At 33.7% G+C, this 20,182-nt stretch overlaps 1 protein-coding gene across 3 annotated transcripts in view; it reads left to right on the top strand.

The window, feature by feature from the left end:
• Positions 1-18,826, top strand: part of glsb (glutaminase b) — a 56,830-nt gene extending 38,004 nt beyond the window's left edge. For 2 of the 3 annotated variants that reach the window (XM_048194375.1, XM_048194374.1), the window contains exons 8-18: positions 785-817; positions 909-967; positions 1,117-1,183; positions 1,869-1,919; positions 2,857-3,033; positions 4,103-4,234; positions 5,961-6,053; positions 16,601-16,662; positions 16,748-16,824; positions 17,294-17,357; positions 18,325-18,826. In XM_048194375.1, coding sequence (XP_048050332.1) covers positions 785-817; positions 909-967; positions 1,117-1,183; positions 1,869-1,919; positions 2,857-3,033; positions 4,103-4,234; positions 5,961-6,053; positions 16,601-16,662; positions 16,748-16,824; positions 17,294-17,357; positions 18,325-18,481 — 972 coding nt within the window. In that variant the 3' untranslated portion in view covers positions 18,482-18,826. Of the gene's footprint in view, positions 1-784; positions 818-908; positions 968-1,116; positions 1,184-1,868; positions 1,920-2,856; positions 3,034-4,102; positions 4,235-5,960; positions 6,054-9,423; positions 12,063-16,600; positions 16,663-16,747; positions 16,825-17,293; positions 17,358-18,324 lie in introns of those variants that run through there. The other variant, XM_048194376.1, reaches the window with a different exon arrangement.
• The last annotated feature ends 1,356 nt before the right edge of the window (positions 18,827-20,182 follow it).

The raw sequence follows: 20,182 nt of genomic DNA, 5'->3' as shown, positions 1-20,182 counted from the left end.
TTATTTTCATTTTTGGGTAAACTAACCCTTTAACCCAAACCTTTAAAGGTAGTGCAAAATGTAATTGAGTATGACTAGAATTTTACCAAAATAATCCATAAATATAGTTATTAAGTGCAATTATCTGAGTACTTTACACCCCTGATGTCCAGCAATCTAACAGTCAAACAACCACATTAGTCACTGTTCATTAATGGCAGTAATGTAATCGAGCTCAGTGATTTTTAGCTCTTTGCATTAATTTGATGGGTGCCTCAACCCACACTCAGTTTACCAGGAGGGCCTTAGGTTAATAAACACAGATCCACACTCAGAAACGCATCAACACACAATGCACAGATTCTCCTCTCACATCATCTTAAGATGTTACCAACCCTGTTGATTCACATCCACTCTGTTTTTTGACCCACTTCTCTGTTTGGCCTACAGGTCTTCATGTACACGTTTAACTCCAGTCTTTGCTCTGTAGCGGTTCATCATCATTTCCTTTGTAGAGCATAACAGTACTTTACTGTAGTACACATGAAATGATTATCATCTTCTTGATTTCTAACAACAGATCACTAACTGATGGTTTTAGCGTTGTACTGGTAATATTTAAGGAATGAAATGATCTGTTTGAGTTAGTTACTGTTCTGATTGATTTTTTTTTTTCCCCATTATGGTACTTTAAAAATGTATATTTATCTATTTTAATGTGATTTATTAGAATAGAAGAATTATTAACACTCAATGAGGACAAAATATTTTTACATGTCTTTTATTTCTTTCCTGTGTTTTTCAGCATGGAGCAGGCAATGCTGAGAAGTTTGATTATGTGAGTCATTTATCAAAGGATTACAATAAATCTTTTTACAGGAGCTGTTGTTTTTGGCTTTGATTGATCTATTCTGATTTCTCTTTTGCAGGTAATGAACTTCTTGAAGAAGATGGCAGGAAATGAATATGTTGGTTTCAGCAATGCCACGTATGTTGAGCTGTAGATTTGATCATAGATACAGTTGTCAAAGAGTAAAAATAAGTAGTCTTCTTTCAGTTTTTATGTTAATCATAATTTTAATTCGCACGGTTGGGTTCAATAGAGGCAACTGACTGTTTACATGTCACCTGATCTAGATTCCAGTCGGAGCGTGAGTCAGGAGACAGGAATTTCGCTATTGGCTACTACCTGAAAGAAAAGAAGGTTAGTATCTCAAGGCGCTTTTGAGGTGGTTAAGTGTCTTTCTCACCCCTGATTTATTGCACCCAGTGATCCCTCTATTCCTCTCCTTTACATTTTGTCTGCTTGTTTGTATGCAGTAACTTCTTTGTCTATTTAGGATATGTTAACATGACAACAATGTACTTATAAGGGAAAAAGGTTTTTCCTTTGCATTTTTTTGCGTACAGGCGACACCATTGTCAAAACGATCCCCATTCACATGGATCTGCGAAAACAATTAAAAACACTGTATTATGCTGCAAGGCTAGTAGTTGACGATGTCACTTTGTAAAGAAACACTATGCACATATAGACTGAACACATAATACGCATGCACATGACGTCACCGTTTTCACAAAAGTTTTTGTAGGTTACATGGAGACGATAACTTCAACTTCAACTTTATTCATTTATATAGCACATTTTACTGCAATTCCAATTGCCCAAAGTGCTTCACAATATCACAGAGACAAAAGTAATATATCAATATATAATGTTAGCGTTTTCAAAAACATGAACGCCTTGAAACCCATTTTCAAAAGTTTTCAGGTTGTTGTGTAAATGAAAGGCATAAAAAGTTTTTATGGTGTTGTTTTAACAGCACTTTACTTACTGGAGTGGTTTGTTGTTTTGATCTGACTTTAACCGTTCTTTCTCTTGTATGCAGTGCTTTCCAGATGGTACAGACATGACTGCTGTTCTAGACTTATACTTTCAGGTGCGTACTTTCATTTCCGGATTGCAACATGACAGTTATGAACTTGTTGCAAAGCATTCTGGGATTGACTTGTGTTGACTTTGTAACTGAAAAACACTACTATTCAAAAGTTTGGATTTGTTATATTTTTTGTTTTTGAAAGTCTCTTATATTTAGTCTCTTATGCTCACCAAGGCTGCATAAAAAAATAGTGAAACTTTAATATTTATGAACTATTATTGTAATATAAAATTACTGTTTTGATATATTTTCAAATGTAACTCCAGTCTTCAGTTCACATGGTCCTTCAGAAATCATTCAATATGCTGATTTGGTGCTCACAAAACATTTATCAATGTTGAAAGCAGTTCTGCTTAATGTTTTTGTGGAAACTGAAACATAAAAGCATTTATTTGAAATAGAAAACGTTTGTGACATTACAAATGTCTTTACTGCCACTTTAGTTCAGTTTAATTTCCCCTTGCTGAATAAAAGTATTCATATTTTATTGAAAATATCTTAGTGACCTCAAACTTTTAAACAGTAGTGTTTTCCCAGATTAATCAAAATAGTATGATATCACATCAAAATCTAAATAAAATCATAGCAAGAGCTTGTGAATCAGAATCAAAGTGAATCAGCGACTCACTCTCGCTACTCGGGCCTGGAATTGAAAGTTCTGGCTCAGTTTGCATGGCACAAGCATGGCAGGAGTGCAGTCTGGTGACCCTGTCCCTTGACTCCTGTCATGTGCCTTTGAGATCATGTGGTGTAATGGGATCAGCCCAGCTGATCTCAGACACACACACACACACGCACAAGAGGTCTCAATCATAGGTTGAAGTCTCCAATAAAATCCATTTCAAAAGCTGCCAAATGAAGCATATTGAAAGGGATCCTGGCCTACTAATATTTCATATTCACGTGTGTTTATTTGTGTTTGCGTCCACATGTGCAGCTGTGCTCCATCGAGGTAACGTGTGAGAGTGCTAGCGTCATGGCTGCCACGCTAGCCAACGGCGGCTTCTGTCCAATCACAGGCGAGCGTGTGCTGAGCCCCGAGTCCGTGCGAAACACCCTCAGCCTCATGCACTCCTGCGGCATGTATGACTTCTCCGGACAGTTCGCCTTCCATGTACGTTTTTGTGCATGCAAATTCACACATGCATAAACACACCAACTCAAAAACAACAGTTCACACAATGTGTGTACTGACTCACCTTCTGTTATTTTGGAGTACTATTTCACAACATCATTTGAACCTCTTTTTCTCTCCATTTTACATTTTCCTTGTCATTCTTAACTTTATCTTTAGAGCAGTTGTTCTCAACCTTTTTGATTTACATTGTCCACAACAATATTCAAAGACCCCATGACTTTTCCACTTGTTTGTGATATACTGGATATGGATAAAGAATTTTACTCCCAGTTTCTAGCTGATAAAATATTTTAAATAACTAAAAAAAAACATATATATTTATAAAATGTATAAAAATGCCCATGGGGTTATATTTTGTTATGACTTTTCTAGGACTAGAAATTGTACTTTATTTTGATATTTCTTATCAAAATAAGAAATATTTTGATTTTTAGTTGGTTTTTACATATTTTAATGATTGTTTTAAATCATTTTAAGTCACCTTGAAGGCCCCTTAGAAGTTTGCTGAGGCCCCTAGTGGGCCCTGGACCCCTGGTTGAGAAACACTGCTTTAGAGTCACGTCGCTTGCCCTCATTGAATCAAATACAAATACAGTCACACAAATCACATCCGACTAGCTCTCTAAATTGAGAACAACAACAAAAAAATAATATTTTTAATTATAGGATTGCTTTCTCCAAATGCAAAAATGTATTTGTATGCTCTCAATATCCACAGAAACTTTTTAGAGGTTATTTGTGTCCATTTTTCATGCTAATTAAAGTATACTTTTTTTTTTTTTTTCTTCAAATTCATTAAACAGTTGTATAACTATAAAATGTAGTATTTCCAGACGAACCCCTGCGTCTGATTCTCGGACTACTCACCGAACAACATAACTAACTAGTGTTAGTTATGGGAAAACACGCCTTCTTTGTATGCAAATGAAGCTCATTACAGAACATGAAAATAAACAACTCTAACACAACATCTTCAACTATTGTTCTCGTATTAATTTGTATATAATTGTTTTATGTTATTTTAATGTATTTAATTTTTGTTCAGGTGGGTCTTCCTGCCAAGTCAGGTGTGGCTGGAGGTATTCTGCTGGTTGTGCCCAATGTGATGGGCATTATGTGCTGGTCTCCACCGTTGGACAAACTTGGCAACAGTGTCCGGGGCATCCAGTTCTGCACGGTATTTGAATGTTTTTGTTTGCTGACACACCTACACACAATATAAACACTTTCATTTATTACAAGTATCACCCATGTACTGGAAACTTGAAAAAAATATTTGATAATTAGCCAAGATAAGAAAGAACATTAAAGGGTTATGTCGTTCCAAACCCATAAGACTTTCGTTCATCTTTGGAAAAGACAAATGAAGATATTTTTGAACTCTCTGACTCCTCCATAGACAACAATTTAACCACCACTTTCAAGGCCCATTAACATACTAAAGACATCATTAAAATAGTCCATGTGACTTCAGTGATTCAACCTTGATGTTATGAAGCGACGAGAATGCTTTTTTTTTTTTTTTAGGTTTTTAGAAATGTGCTTTTCATCTATAGTTTGTCTTCTCTGTTTGCTGTATTTTTGATCCCATGATCCTGTCCTCATGAGTGCTTCTCTTCATGTAACTTTGAAATGATCAGAATCTGTCGGTGTTATTTTAGGTCTTTCTGAGAACCAGCACTTGTTAGGGTCTGAATATCTGTACAGCCTCTCAGACCTTTATTAAAGGTCAAGGAGTCTATAATTACTCCCTTAGTGTCCTAAGGAAGTCAGTGGAGTCCATGTCTGGGATTCATTAGGGTATAGTCTGACTCAGGACGACCCCAGGAATGGGACCAGAGCTAATTGGTGGAGTTAATTATGGGGTGGGCAGTGGGACTACAATTTTAAATTTTACGATTTGACACATTTCTAATGTCACACGGTCACACATCCAGTAGTGAACACAGAGCCACAGTGATAATTGAAGGCCTTGTTTCTGTGTTCAAGGACAGTAAAGACTGGCTAGTCAGCGGGTCACATGGCCGTAATATTATACATTCAGACATTCCTGCCAACTCATTCTAGCAAATTCAGGGAGTGTTCTGAATATATGAGCCCTTCAAATCATAGTTTATAAGGTGAAGTGCAGTTTCAAGGTCAGCTTCAATGTTTAACTGCTTGTTACACAAACTTCAGCATCTTAAAAGAATATTTCTGGGTTTCGGATAGCAGAACAAAATGGTAAATGTGGATATAATAATAATAATTACTATTATTATACAAATAAAATACTATTATTACCAATAATACTAATAGTTTATTAGTATGAAGACTATACAAAAACATTATCTTACCTGAAAGGGTAAAATGGAGGTGTAGCACATTTGCTTCCCGGTTCCTAAGAAAGACTTTAAGAAAGTGTAAAAAAAAATGAATATACTTAGAAATAAAGAACACGTTTCACACTAACAGTGGAAGTCTAATGGCAAGGTAATGTTGTTTTAGACATAAGCACATAATTTCCTAAACCACATCACATTTTTACACCTTGACATGTTGCCTTTTATGAGGTTCTTTTTATTACATTTTCAAAATACCAACACAAAAATAAACAACAAACAAAACAGACACTGTTGGCACTGCTTTAAATGTCCCCATTAAAAACTATTTAAATGATCACATGGACTAAACCTCAGTTGAACCTGAAAACAGGAATCTGAGAAGTTTAATGACATTGTGAAAAAGTTTCATTTCAGCATTATGGTACAAAGTGCTCTAATGAAAGCTTGAAATGCACTGCACACTCTCCTGTCACTAGCAGATTACCTGGAGACACTCAACGCAGCCATACATAGTCTGTGTGTGCGCTTTGAGCCTTTGACCTCTCAGACTGACTCCTGTGGCTTTCTTTCCTGTTGTAGGATCTGGTGTCCTTGTTCAACTTTCACAACTATGACAACCTGAGGCACTTCGCCAAGAAGCTTGATCCTCGCCGAGAGGGAGGGGACCAGCGGGTGAGTGCCCTCTTCCATTTGCCAGCCAGCCTTGCCCTCGACACATGCCCCATCGAAGTGTTACACCACGTCATGTATGAATGACTGCACATAATAATTTACTCAAGACTCTGAAGATGAGAATACTGTAGAGGAAGCTTATTTCCACTAAAAACCTTGTACAGGGCTCACAGTCAAACATGCACAAACACTACGCCCCCTACAGGAGCGTTTTGAGACTACATACCTAGTTAGCTAGCTACATTATAACCCAAAGATTTGAATTGGTTTCGGCGCTTTTTACGTGTTCTGTCGTCTCCATGAAGAATGAAGCGAGAAAAGAGCAGCGGTTGATTCAACAAACTTGTCAGCTGTGCATGAGATTCTAATTTTGCATGTCGATTGCCACCTCTTAATTTGCCATGCTTTATCTGAAGAGATTGTTTTTGTTTGCTTGCTTCAGTCTGCATTCTCAGATTCATAATCAGCAGGCCCAGATGGAATCTGTAGACTTTTTCCGCATTCGGAAAATCTGTGGAGTGGATTTAAACATGTTAAAATGTGTTATACATAACTGAGAATACTCTTATTTAAAAAATAGCGGAAAACAGATTAAAATATTTAAACCTGAATACAGACCAGATTTTAAAAATGACAAAAAGACCATTTTTCTGTTGAAAAAAGTAAAAAATAATAGCATTAAAAATTGCAAGACCAGTAAAAATTTTATAAAAAATAGTATCATTGACAAAAATTGACAAATAAAAAAATGTATTTTACAGATTCGTGTAAAATCATTGATTACTAATAAAATTAATTGTTGCAAATTAATAATAATTTTAAATATGACTATATATAGAGATATATTCTATATGTAATATTTTTATGTATTCTATATTTCTGTATTAATGTCATTCATTATTTGTATATTACAGTACAGTCTAAAATATACTTTTTTTTTATTATTATTTGTATTATAATTATTATGTGAGATAGGTTGATGTGCGATTGCACAGATAATAATGATCATGACTTAAAGGGATTTTTCACCCAAAAATGATCCCATGATTTACTCACCCTCAAGCCATCCTAGGTGAATATGACTTCTTTCAGATGAACTCAATCGGAGATATTTTTAAAAATATCCTTAGTCCTCCAAGGTTTATAATGGTTGTGAATGGGTGGCCACATTTTGAAGACAAAAAAAATGTATCCATCCATAAAAAAAAAAACAAATCCATACAACTCCAGGCGGTTAATAGGGCTGCACGATATATCGAACGATACGAAAAATAACATTGAACTTGAACGCGATTACCGTTTTAACGTGATTCTTAGTGCGATTATGAAATCGCAAAGACTGTGATTTGTTTTTTTTATGCGCGGCTTGTCAATGAAGTATGGCTCCAAATGCTAATCCATCTGAAAGCACTGCGAGTTTGAGTCGATTATAATGTACATTTGAAAAAGCAACACGCGTCAAACATCTTTTCAGACATGAGAAGCATTTATTAACATCTTGTCCAACAAAGGACAACATTTAATAACGTTTTACTCCAAGCTCACTTCATAACGACAGCTGAGCATCAATCAAAGTGTTTCAGTCTTCTGTTTATTCAGCTACAGCGATATGATGCGTGTTATCTTCTTCTGCTGCAGGGCATATTTAGAGTTTCTGCGAGAGAGCGCCCTCTGGCTTTCAGATGGAGAAGCATTTACTACTGATCACAGAGCCGTATAGCTCTGACAAGCTGCGCATTACATAATCGTAGCCTTTGCCATATCGTGTGCGATTTTATCGCGATAAATCATGCAGCTCTAGCGGTTAATAAAGGCCTTCTGAAGCGAATTGATGTTTTTATGTAAGACAAGTATCCTTATTTAAAACTTTATAAAGTAAAATAACGAGCTTCCGGCGTGACAGAATGTCATGGCATTGTGTACTACGTTGCGGAAGTTAACGCTTTTTGGACGTACATCGAATGCGTTTGACTGTCACGCCGGAAGTTTTAAATAAGGATATTTGCCTTCCACAAACCCATCGATTCACTTCAGAAGGCCTTTATTAACCCCCTGGATTTTTTTTATTTTTTTTTTTATGGATGAATGCATTTTTATCTTCAAAATGTGACCACCCATTCACAACCAATATATCTCAGATTGTGTTCGTCTGAAAGAAGATAGGCATATACACCTAGGATGGTTTGAGGGTGAGTAAATCGTGGAATAATTTTCATTTTTGGGTGAACTATCCCTTTAAATCAGACTAGAGCAACCTAAATGAGGCATGATCTTTATTATGAAATATTCCCAAAAGTGTGAATAGGAGGGCTTTCTTTGTGACACTTTCTCTGGAGACCCTCAAAACTAATCTGTTCTCCGTGTTGCTCAACACAGCAGCAAATCATCGGACCTCAGGATTACGAGAGCCTTCCCAAAGAGCTGGCTCTCAAAGACACTGTGTGGACAAAAGTCTGGCCTACTGAGCACAATGAGGACAGCTCCACCACACGCTTTATGCAGTTTATCTGGAAGAGATTGCTTCTGTTTTGATTTCTTCAGTCTGCATTCTCAGCATTATAATCAGCAGGCCCAGACGGTAGTCTTTTTCCGCAGTTTGGAAAATCTGTGGAATGGATTTAAACGTGGTTAAAGATGTAAAACATAGCTGAGAATACTGCTATCAATAGCTGAAAAATAAACAGATTAGTCAAAATATGTAAACCTAGTACAGACTTGTAAAACGATTTGTTCTAAAATGTAGTAGTATCTTTGACAAACTAAAGTAAGTGAAAACTAAATTAAAAAGCACTTTTTCTAATCCAAAATATGTAATTTACATGATTTTTTCAGGGGATAACAATGTTACTACTACTACTACTACTACTACTACTACTACTATAATAATAATAATAATAATAATAATAACATGATAAATAGTTAAATTCACACTCTTTAGTTAAAAAACACACTCACATATTATAATGTGAGTGTGTTATTGTCTATATTATTTATTATATTATTCATTATATTCAATCTAAAATGCAATATTATTATTATTATTATTATTATTATTATTATTTAATGTGATTGTATGTACGTCCAGTTCATCTGAAATCTGCATGCACAGATTCCGTGTGGGCCTGGTCTTCTGTTAATAATGATCATGACTTCCTGACTACTGCCACCTGAATGAGACATGTGCAATGTCTGTGATAAGACAGATCTGTTGCCAGCTGTGTGAATACGAGGGCTCGCTTCGTGCTTGAATATTTGTTTTTGTTGACTTTGAAATCTTTCATACGTCACCATATTGAACAGTGTGTGAATCACACACTTTCCCTGAAGGCCCCTTATAAAACTAATCTGTTCTCCGTGTTGCTCAACACAGCCGCAAACCTTCGGACCCCTGGATTACGAGAGCCTTCAGAAAGAGCTGGCTCTCAAAGACACTGTGTGGACAAAAGTCTCGCCCACTGAGTGCAATGAAGACAGCTCCACTACTGTAGTCTATAGGATGGAGAATGTTGGAGATGGCAACTAAAAACAGACCTGAATCACCTCGACGAGCTCTTTGACAATATATATTTATGTAAATTATCAGTTATTTATTTTCAATGAATATCATTCTGGTCACATGTTCATGGTTCATCACCAGAGTCACTGTATCTTTCTCTGTGAATATGAATGATTATGATTGAGGATACGGTCTTATGCCTTGGCTTCTGTTTTATCTATCTGTGCTAACGCCTAAAGCAAAGCAGCTTGGTGGACGTTTGGTGCGGTGTGATTTCTAGGCTCTGTATTCTCTCATAGACCAGCAAGTGTTTTTTGATGGAAGTTTAGAATTGGCTGCTGAACAGAGACTACAGATGGTTCTGTATTGCACTACAGTTGAATGTTGTGGTCATGCATAGTTGACCGCGTCTTACCACACACAGAGTCTGTCAGTGAGGCCTTTACCTTGATGGTGTCGCAAGCACATGAATGTTCTCTGAAACTTTTTCCAAAAAGTAGGTGGCCGGTAAGGGTGATTTGCTTGCCCTCATGTCGTTTCGACTCCATATGTGGTTGTCGTTGTTTTTCTGTGGAACACAAAAGTACATTTTTGAAGTTTAATAATTCAAAATATTAGTTTATATAAAACCAAGCAAGAGGTTGGAAATATGCTGCCCTTATCAGGAAGTTTTTAAGTAATATATACATTTTTGTTATTATATGCTTTTGCAAGAACAAAAGTAAAGCAATAGTGCACCCAAAAATGAAAATTCGGTCGTTATTTTCTCACCCTCATGTCATTTTTACCATGTGTACTGTATGTTGTCGGAACACAAAGAAAATTGAAATATTCCTTACAAAATACCCATAAAATAAAATATAGTAAGAAGGGCAATTTTTTTAAAAGTCTTCTAAAGCCATATACTAGCTTTTTCTGAGGGAAAATAATGTTATTAGGAGTGGGAATCTTTAGGCACATTATGATCGGATTCCAAAATGATTCTAATTTTTTTTTCTTATTAATTTAGTTTACCGACTTGAAAATCTTATTTAATTACAAATGTAATAAATACTTACAAATTAAAACATTAAATTAAAACAATTGTTTGTTCATTTTAACTATATAAACTAATCTAGCTTCAAAATAAACATAAAAGCAAGTATTAAATAAGAGGAACAAGCAAACATCTTTAAAGCAATAAACTATGAGTGCTTTCAGTATTTAAGAGTATCTGAACATTTTTAATTTTTAATTATTAATTTATTCAATTTCTAAAATACACGCAGCGTCATTGCACATCTGCGGTTAAAATATAAGCTCAGAATCGATTCCAAAATTCTCAGAATCGATCCAGAATCGTTGGAGAGAAAATTGCATTGCATAGATTTTTTTTTTTTTTCAACCCCTAGTTAATCACTAAAAATCTTTTGAAAATGCCATTTGCCGCATTATCATTGAATAACGTCTAAATTGTCTGCCTGTTCCTTACACAAAACTACTATATTATATGACTTCAGAAGACTTGGAAACAATAGTGCACAAGTCATATTGACCACTTTTATAGTTGTTTTTAGTACTTTTTGTAGGTTGACAAGTTACTAAGAACTTTTGTTTTATTGAAAAGAGCTGCATGAAGGTTCACAAAATTTCCTAACATGACATACAGCATGATGGTGAAGTATTATTTTCCTTTTTGGCTGAACTATTCATAGAGCCCCACTAGTACTGCTCAGCAGCCACATGAAACCTGCTGTCTGGTCGTGTTTACGGTCTTATGTAAGGTCAAATCAATACCGTTACAAACCTTCCACTGTTCCGACTGCCCTTAGTTCAGTTTCTGTCTGTTTATTCTCATATAAAAACATTTATGCACCTTGATAGTTCAGAATGTCAGTTTATATCAAACTAAGCTTTAATTAGCTCTGAAGTTTTAGTATTGGAAAGATGCTGCCCTTATCAGGAAGTTTTATATATATATATATATTATATAAGTATTATATATATATTTTTGTTTTTATGTGTGATGCAAGAACATCTTTTAATTAAATTTTATACACACACATATATATACACACATATATGTGTGTATATGTTTATATTACAAATTTATTTTATTTTTCGCATAATTTACTATATGTTTTCACAAGCTTGTGTATATCTACAGAAACTATTGTGGGTTTTGTTGCTTTGTTTCACCATTTTTCTGTGTGTGTTTTTGTATTCTTATTTTCATGTCTTATGTTCTTATGCTGCTTTAGTCATATGCTTTTAAGGAAAAGTGTTTCTCATGTTCTTACTGACAGCTTAAACAGTCTATATGAGTTTATCTGTTGAGGAAGCAGCTCGCTCTGATTACTTGAACTGTCCTGAGTCTAACAGAAAGCAAAGTGCTTCTTTACAATATGTTCTCATCTGATTTCACTCACAATGTCATAACAGTTCTGTTTATTTTCTCTTGTTTTCTCATTGTGTATATATGTCATTTGTTCTGGTTTTCTTTTTTGTATTATTAATAAATGGATTTAATCTCATCGCATTGTTACCTGAAATCAATTGTTTTCGCTTTTGTTGTTGTTTTATGTTTTGGAAAATCATTTTATTAGTTTGTTTTCTAAAACTGTCTAAAAAAAAAAAAAAACAAACAAACAAAAAAAAGGCCTCCACGAAAACCACAGGTTTATGACTCCTGGACAGCTTCAACACTCCTTATCTCAAAAACATAACCGCAAATATCTCTGTGAAAGATGTTCATAGAAAACCATTTTTAAATCGTGATTATTATTATTTATTTATTTATTTATTTATTTATTTATTTTTTACCCAGGCCTGAAAAGTCGTGGAAAATAAATTCTTAATTATTTATTTATTATAAGTATAATTTATATATACAATTATGTATTATTTATATATAATTAAGTATAATTGTAATATTTGATTTTTTTTAAAAAAATTTTATTAAATATAATTATAAAATGTTATTTTATTTATATAAAATATTTTTAAATCTAGAAGATTTTGTGAGCCATTTTTGAAATCTTTATCTAGGAATGGTGCACGACTGGGAAAACATGTAAATTCATCACTCTGAACTGTTTTATTTTCATTTATTTATTTATATATCTTTTTTTTTTTTTTGAAGAGCTGCTATTCAGTGTTGCTCCGCTGCCTTCTGTTGTGCTTCAGTGTTGAATTAATGTTTAGTCTGTCTGTGAAATGCAGCTATCGCTCTTGTTGATCAGTTCTCAGCACATCCTGTTCTCATTGGCATGAGGTGATAGAATCTTCCATTGATCCTGTTGATCCAGAAAGAGAAATGAAGCTGTGCAGGGCTTTAAAATGAACAGCAAACACATGAAGTAAACCTGAGGTTCTTGTGCTAAATAGTTTGTGAAGCTTCCCACATCGTAGACTTCCTTGTAGTCAACTGTCTCTCTGTGACTATATGAATCTGTATGAATTTATTTATTTGCATTTGTCGTTAACTTTTCCTTGTTATCCATGCTTCATTAGAAATGCAGCTAAATGCATTTAATTCATCTGTTATGTTGATGTAATACAGTTTCATTCCAATGCCTGATTTTGAGAGAAATATCATAATTGAAGATGATCATCATCATCATTTTACTCCTCTCATGTAGTAGTGTATGCTTTGGCATGAAACTCCATGTTCATTTTTTTATTTAGCCAGCTGTTCTATGTGAACATAAACACTGACTCATGTTACATGTTCATTCATGTGGGTCACATGCTGATAGCACACTGTAAATTTATACGCTAATGACACACCTTATCTATCTCGCCTTCTCATTTGCTAGCTTGCAACAGCCTTGCAAGGCTTCAAAATGACATTAGACGTATAATAACATTCAAAATGAAATGTTTTAAACTTTAAAAGCAAGTTTGTCTTGCTCTAGTTGACTTCATCTGAAATTAGCATGGACATTTCTGGAGAATGATGATGATTACACATTATAGCAGACCGGAATAGTGTTTTGTAATTCTATTTAAGACTTTACACTGACTTTGCATGTAATTAGACTGATAGAGATTATAATTAAACACGCACGCAAGGAGACTGTGACATTTCTCGGATGGTCTTTTGGGCCAAAGACACTGACACCTTCTCCCACTTTATGACTCACTCTATGTCTGTGGGAAGGAAAGCGAGAATACTGAATATTTTAAGATAATAAGTATATTGTATAATTAAAATGAATATAATTTAACTTGCTTGTTCAAATTAATGGTTAAATTAAGTCGTAATTATGTTATATTACTCATTCTGTTATATTTTTTCTTCATATATTGTTTTTATTTTTCATTTGATGTTTATCGTTAGAGAATAAGGTACCACATCAAGGTTTTAAAAGGCCTGTTCAAACCAAGGACGATGACTATAACGATACAGTTCTAAAAAAAAATAAAAAATTCTAAATAAGAGTCCATACCGTAACTATAATGATAACAGCACAGAGAAACAATATCGTTGGAATCACTTTCAGAAAGATTTTTTTTTCCAGCTGATGAACGATAACAACATCGACAGCCAATCAGAATCCATCCTGTGTTGTCGTTCGTGGGTGTGGACGCTAATAAATATTGTTATCTTTATAGTTATCGTTCTTGGTGTGAACGGGCCTATTAGACTGCTAGCTGTGTCCCAAAATTCGGCAACAGGGTTATTAACATTTTCCGAGTTTGAGATCATTGAATTACACTAGTACCTGAATGTATGATCATTAAACAATGTTTATGTCATCTTTATTTAAAATGTTCAGTTTTAGTTTAGTGTTAAATTCAAATGAAAAAGAATTCACAAAGGAGAATTGCTTTGCAGCAAGATGGGCACTTTTTTGTAAGTTGTCTGTTTTTTTTTTTTTTTTTCTGTCTTGGTATTTGAGATATGCTGATTAACATGAAGGGTTGCTGATGCCCCCTAGCGGTGCTTTTCTGTCTCTCACAAGCACTTGCCTTTAAACAGCAGTTTGCATCTTTTACACTCTATGGTTTGCATGTAAAGTGCATGTTTGCTGTTGTGCATGTTGTTTTTGCATGGCTTGCTTGTTTTTATATATAATCTGATGCTGCTTGAGACCAAATTATCCTGCTACTAAATCAAATTAACTCGTATATAGTTTTGATTGAGGCAAGGGTCTTAAATACAGGGTGTTGCATGGGCTCGGCAAATTATATGATAATGTGTATTTAACAAAAAATACAAGTTAAAAAGAAGCAAAAGTTTAGCTCAACCCTCCCACATTAAGTCTATAATAAAAAAAAAAAAATTTTTTATATGTTTTCAATTTAACCATCATACAGGGTTCCCACAATCACAGAAAACATTGTGATTTTCCAGACCTGCTAAAGTCATGCAAGTGAATAAATATAAGGTTAATTATATAATTAAATTATTAAAAAAAAAAAAAAAATATATATATATATATATATATATATATATATATATATATATATATATATATATATATATATATACAGTACAGTCCAAAAGTTTGAACCACTAAGATTTTTAATGTTTTTAAAAGAAGTTTCGTCTGCTCACCAAGGCTACATTTATTTAATTAAAAATACAGTAAAAAACAGTAATATTGTGAAATATTATTACAATTTAAAATAACTGTGTACTATTTAAATATATTTGACAAAGTCATTTATTCCTGTGATGCAAAGCTGAATTTTCAGCATCGTTACTCCAGTCTTCAGTGTCACATGATCCTTCAGAAATCATTCTAATATGCTGATTTGCTGCTCAATAAACATTTATGATTATTTTCAGTGTTGAAAACAGTTGTGTACTTTTTTTTTTCAGGATTCCTTGATGAATAGAAAGTTCAAAAGAACAGCATTTATCTGAAATACAAAGCTTCTGTAGCATTATACACTACCGTTCAAAAGTTTGGGGTCAGTAAGAATTTTTATTTTTATTTTTTTGAAAAGAAATTAAAGAAATGAATACTTTTATTCAGCAAGGATGCATTAAATCAATCAAAAGTGGCAGTAAAGACATTTATAATGTTACAAAAGATTAGATTTCAGATAAACACTGTTCTTTTGAACTTTCTATTCATCAAATAATCCTGAAAAAAAATATTGTAAACAAATATTTTGTACAATTGTACACATTAAATGTTTCTTGAGCAGCAGATCAGCATATTAGAATGATTTCTGAAGGATCATGTGACACTGAAGACTGGAGTAACGATGCTGAAAATTCAGCTTTGCCATCACAGGAATAAATTACTTTGTCAAATATATTTAAATAGTACACAGTTATTTTAAATTGTAATAATATTTTACAATATTACTGTTTTTTTACTGTATTTTTAATTAAATAAATGTAGCCTTGGTGAGCAGACGAAACTTCTTTTAAAAACATTAAAAATCTTAGTGGTTCCAAACTTTTGGACTGTACTGTGTGTATATAATATAATATGCTGTTCTTTGGCATTTTTTATTAAAAATCTTTTAAAAAAATAAAAATAAATAAATAATATTAAGCAGCACAACCGCTTTCAACATTGATAAAAAATAAGAAATGTTTCTTAAACACCAAATCAGGATATTAGGATCATGTGACACTGAAGACTGGAGTAATGATGCTGAATAATTCTAGTTTTATAATGTAAAAATCACAGAAATTGCAAATGACTGAAAAAGTCACAGAAATTAATTGTTTAGAAGTTGTGGGAAACCTAATTAAAAAGTAACATAAAATGAATGAATATATATATATATATATATATATATATATATATATATATATATATATATATATATATATATATATATATATATGCATATTATTATATGCCAGGCTTAAAATGCAACACTCAATTTTATACAGTATGTAACATATATCCTGTCTCTCCACCTTGGTGTTTGTGTTTCAATGCGTTTTTGATTTGATGTTTCCTCTCATCACCAGTTCTTTATTCAGTTCTGTCCACTAGAACTAAAGGAGACGCTCTGGTCTGGAGGTTTCCATTTCTGCCCACCATCTGTCCATAATAACTTATTTCTATTCCACAAAGGCTCTTTTCTATCATTTCAGGTGAAATCTGTTATCAACCTCCTCTTTGCTGCCTATACAGGAGATGTGTCTGCTCTGAGAAGGTACTGAGTTCTTTATTGCCTACAAGTGAGTCTTTAAAACGTTTTCTATTCTACTTCTGTAACATTTTCATTCTGGTGACTCCAGGTTTGCACTGTCCTCCATGGACATGGAGCAGCGGGACTATGACTCCAGGACGGCGCTGCACGTAGCAGCCGCTGAGGGTACAACACTTTATTTTGTCATTTATTAAGGCTCAATAACCAGTGGTATCTGCTAGTTTGGTTTATATTATATCTGTTGGTATCTGATTGTCTAATGGCTGGTAGGATAACACACAAAGACGGCTAACAGAAAGTGAGGCTGTTGCATTTGCATTTTGCAGTGGTGCATATTATTAAGTTTGATAACAGCGACACATTGTGGTCAAAAGTGGTAAGGTTATAAATAATAAGCAATGCTGCCCAACCTTACAATGTATATATATATATATTGTATTTGTATTTTCATTTTAATTGTACCACTGTAAATAGTCTTATCCAGATGACATCTTTATTTCACTGTTCTGTCTTCTAAAGTCTAGCCTGAGTGTGTGTGCGTGCGTTTTTGTATTTTTGAGGACACAAATGTGTATAATGACATGGGTATTACACTGGTATTACGCCATAAATATATTATTCCTTTTGATTTTAGGACATGTTGAAGTTGTGCGTTTTCTGCTAGAGGCCTGCAAGGTGAATCCTGGTCCCAAGGACAGGTAAGAATACACTCTCCAACATTCACCCGCCAATGCCTGGTTCATTTACTTTTGATCTTAAAGTAAATATTCACCTACTGACTTTTATTTAGAAATTAAATGATTGTATTTTAAGTAATTTTACACACATTGCACTCACAATGAATTACATTAACATGACAGTGACATATACAGTGATGAATTGTACACAGGTAAAAGAAAGAAAAGCAAAAAAAAAAAAGTACAAACAGTACAATCGCAAAACACAAGAGGTTCTACAGCCTTGCAATATATACACTACCTTTCAAAAGTTTGGGATTGGATTTTTAATGTTTTTAAAGCAAGTTTCATCTGCTCACCAAGGCTGGATTTATTTAATTCAAAATACAGAATACAAAAGCTTTATATTTCAGATAAATGCTGTTCTTTTGAACTTTCTATTCATCAAAGAATCCTGAAAAAAAAAAAAAAAGACAACTTATTTCAACATTGATAATAATAAGAAATGTTTCCTGAGCAGCAAATCAGCATATTAGAATGATTTCTGAAGGATCATGTGACACTGAAGACTGGAGTAATGATGCTGAAAATTCAGCTTTGCATCACAGGAATAAATTACTTTGTAAAATATATTCAAATAGAAAATAGTTATTTTAAATTGTTATAATAGTTCACAATATTACTGTTTTTACTGTATTATGAATTAAAGTTATTTATATAATTTGAATATATATTTATTCATATTTTATTATTATTTTGAACAATGTTTTACATTTCTCATAGGAACAAATCTTCAATGTTGTAAATTAAGACAAAAGTGTTATTTAATACTGTAAAGTAAAATAATTATATAATTAAATAAAAAAATGTTTTGCAGAGCATTTAGTGATATATTTCTGTCTTAGAGTTAATAATAATATATTATTATACATTATATATGGAAAAGGTGTGGAAACCTTGAAAATGAATTAACGTTTATTTCCTCCAGGTGGGGCAACACACCAATTGATGAGGCGACACATTTTGGTCATCATGAGGTGCTCGGGCTTCTACAGGAGTACAGCAGCAAGTACAACCCAGCGGTGAATCCTGACCCAGATAAAGAGACCACTGAAAAAAACCTGGATGGGATGCTGGAGACGTAATCATTTCGACCACTAGAGGACACTCTTCTGGAGCAGCCCAATGAAGGACTGATTCTTTACAATACCATTGTGCTGTTTTGGTCAAATCTTGTGTACTTTTTTTTTTTTTCGTTCAAAGTTGTCTCCTGTAGTTTTTGTATGCTTTTGTGAGATAGTTTTGGCTCGTTCCCAACTTCTTCCTCGCAAGAAAGGGTGTGAGTAATGATAATGTCCATATGCAGTGTTGTGAAACGACTCTCAATAGGAACTATATTTGTATCTCTTAAATTCTTTAGAGCAAGTGAAAGGTGATTGAAGTGTGGGTGTGAATGACTAAATAAATGCCATTGTTTTCCTGAGGGCAAACGGCTAAACTTACAGTAGATTGATACCAAACAATCCTGTTTAGTAGAGCCGTTCAAACAGGACACGGTCTGGCATTAAGCAAGATCTGACACAATTCCACAAATGCTCACGACATATAAAGTCTTTCATACGACATATAGTCTATTCCTTCTTCATACTGTCTTAAAAATAGATGAAAAAGTAGCTTTTCTTCCCTATTGTCATGTATACTGCGATCTCATGTGAGACCCAAATAAGTGAAATATTCCATGTCCACTTATTTTAGTTTAAATATAATTTTACTTCTTATATCATTTTGAATATTTTGCTAAAAAAAAAACGTCCATTACATTTCCATTACTAATCAGTCAAATGTTGACAAATGTTGGTTAGTATGTAAGCAATGAGGTACGAGAGGTTGTGCTTCGCGTCGTGCCTAACACCCTTCAACCGTGACTTATTCACGATACAGCACTAGCCTCAAGTACCTTATTGCTTTTATAAAACAATTACCACACAATACAAATATTAAAGCCAAAAATATGTATCAATGCAACTTTCATGAAGTAAAATTTTTATAAAAGCCTTCCTTCCACTGGAAAAAATAGTCCCTGACCGTGAACAGCAACCGAAGTTACATTATTAAGCCATTAGATGGCAGTAAAGACTGTCTTTATTAGTGTGTCAGACAGTAGCGTAGACTTTTATATTGAAAAAACTGAATTGTTGTGAACGGAACAAGACGCAACTGACAAATGCTTTGACTAGCGCCGTCAGTCACGGGAAAACCCCTTAACTGTTAAAAGGACAAGATAATACATCAGACATTTAAACAGATTTTTTGTTATGAACATAGGACTGACCTGAAGGAAAATGCTAAATCTGAATGCAGGTAATAAACTCCCTCAGTTGATCTCTTTCTCACAATACTCATCTACATGATACAGTATGCTTCAATGACCAATATAAATTGAAAACATACAGTTTACATTGCTAAGAGTGGTTGCTAAGGGTGTTGTGTAGTGATACACAGAACCGTTGGGTAAAGCGCTCATAGCCGTGTTTTATTGTGAATAAAACACAGCTATTGACCAATCAGAATCAAGGACAGGAACTAACCATTATATAATAAGAAAAAAATAACAGACGACTTAATGGCGTGATTGACCAATCAGAATTAAGTCAAAGTCCCATTAAGTTATTCTATAGTCTCTGATTAAGTACATAATTTAAAAAAATGCAGATGGAATGCAAGAATGTGTCCCAAAAAAAAAAAAAGGATTTATTTTCATAATATAAACTTGCATGCACTCCTCGTAGAGAATAAAACTGTAGATGACATTTTTTTTGTTGTTGTTTAAAATGTCTATCACTTTT

Source organism: Megalobrama amblycephala, linkage group LG6 (assembly GCF_018812025.1).
Source record: "Megalobrama amblycephala isolate DHTTF-2021 linkage group LG6, ASM1881202v1, whole genome shotgun sequence".
Classification (NCBI taxonomy): domain Eukaryota; kingdom Metazoa; phylum Chordata; class Actinopteri; order Cypriniformes; family Xenocyprididae; genus Megalobrama; species Megalobrama amblycephala.
The sequence above is the reverse complement of the archived record's forward strand: the minus strand, read 5'-3'. Positions and strand labels throughout refer to the sequence as shown.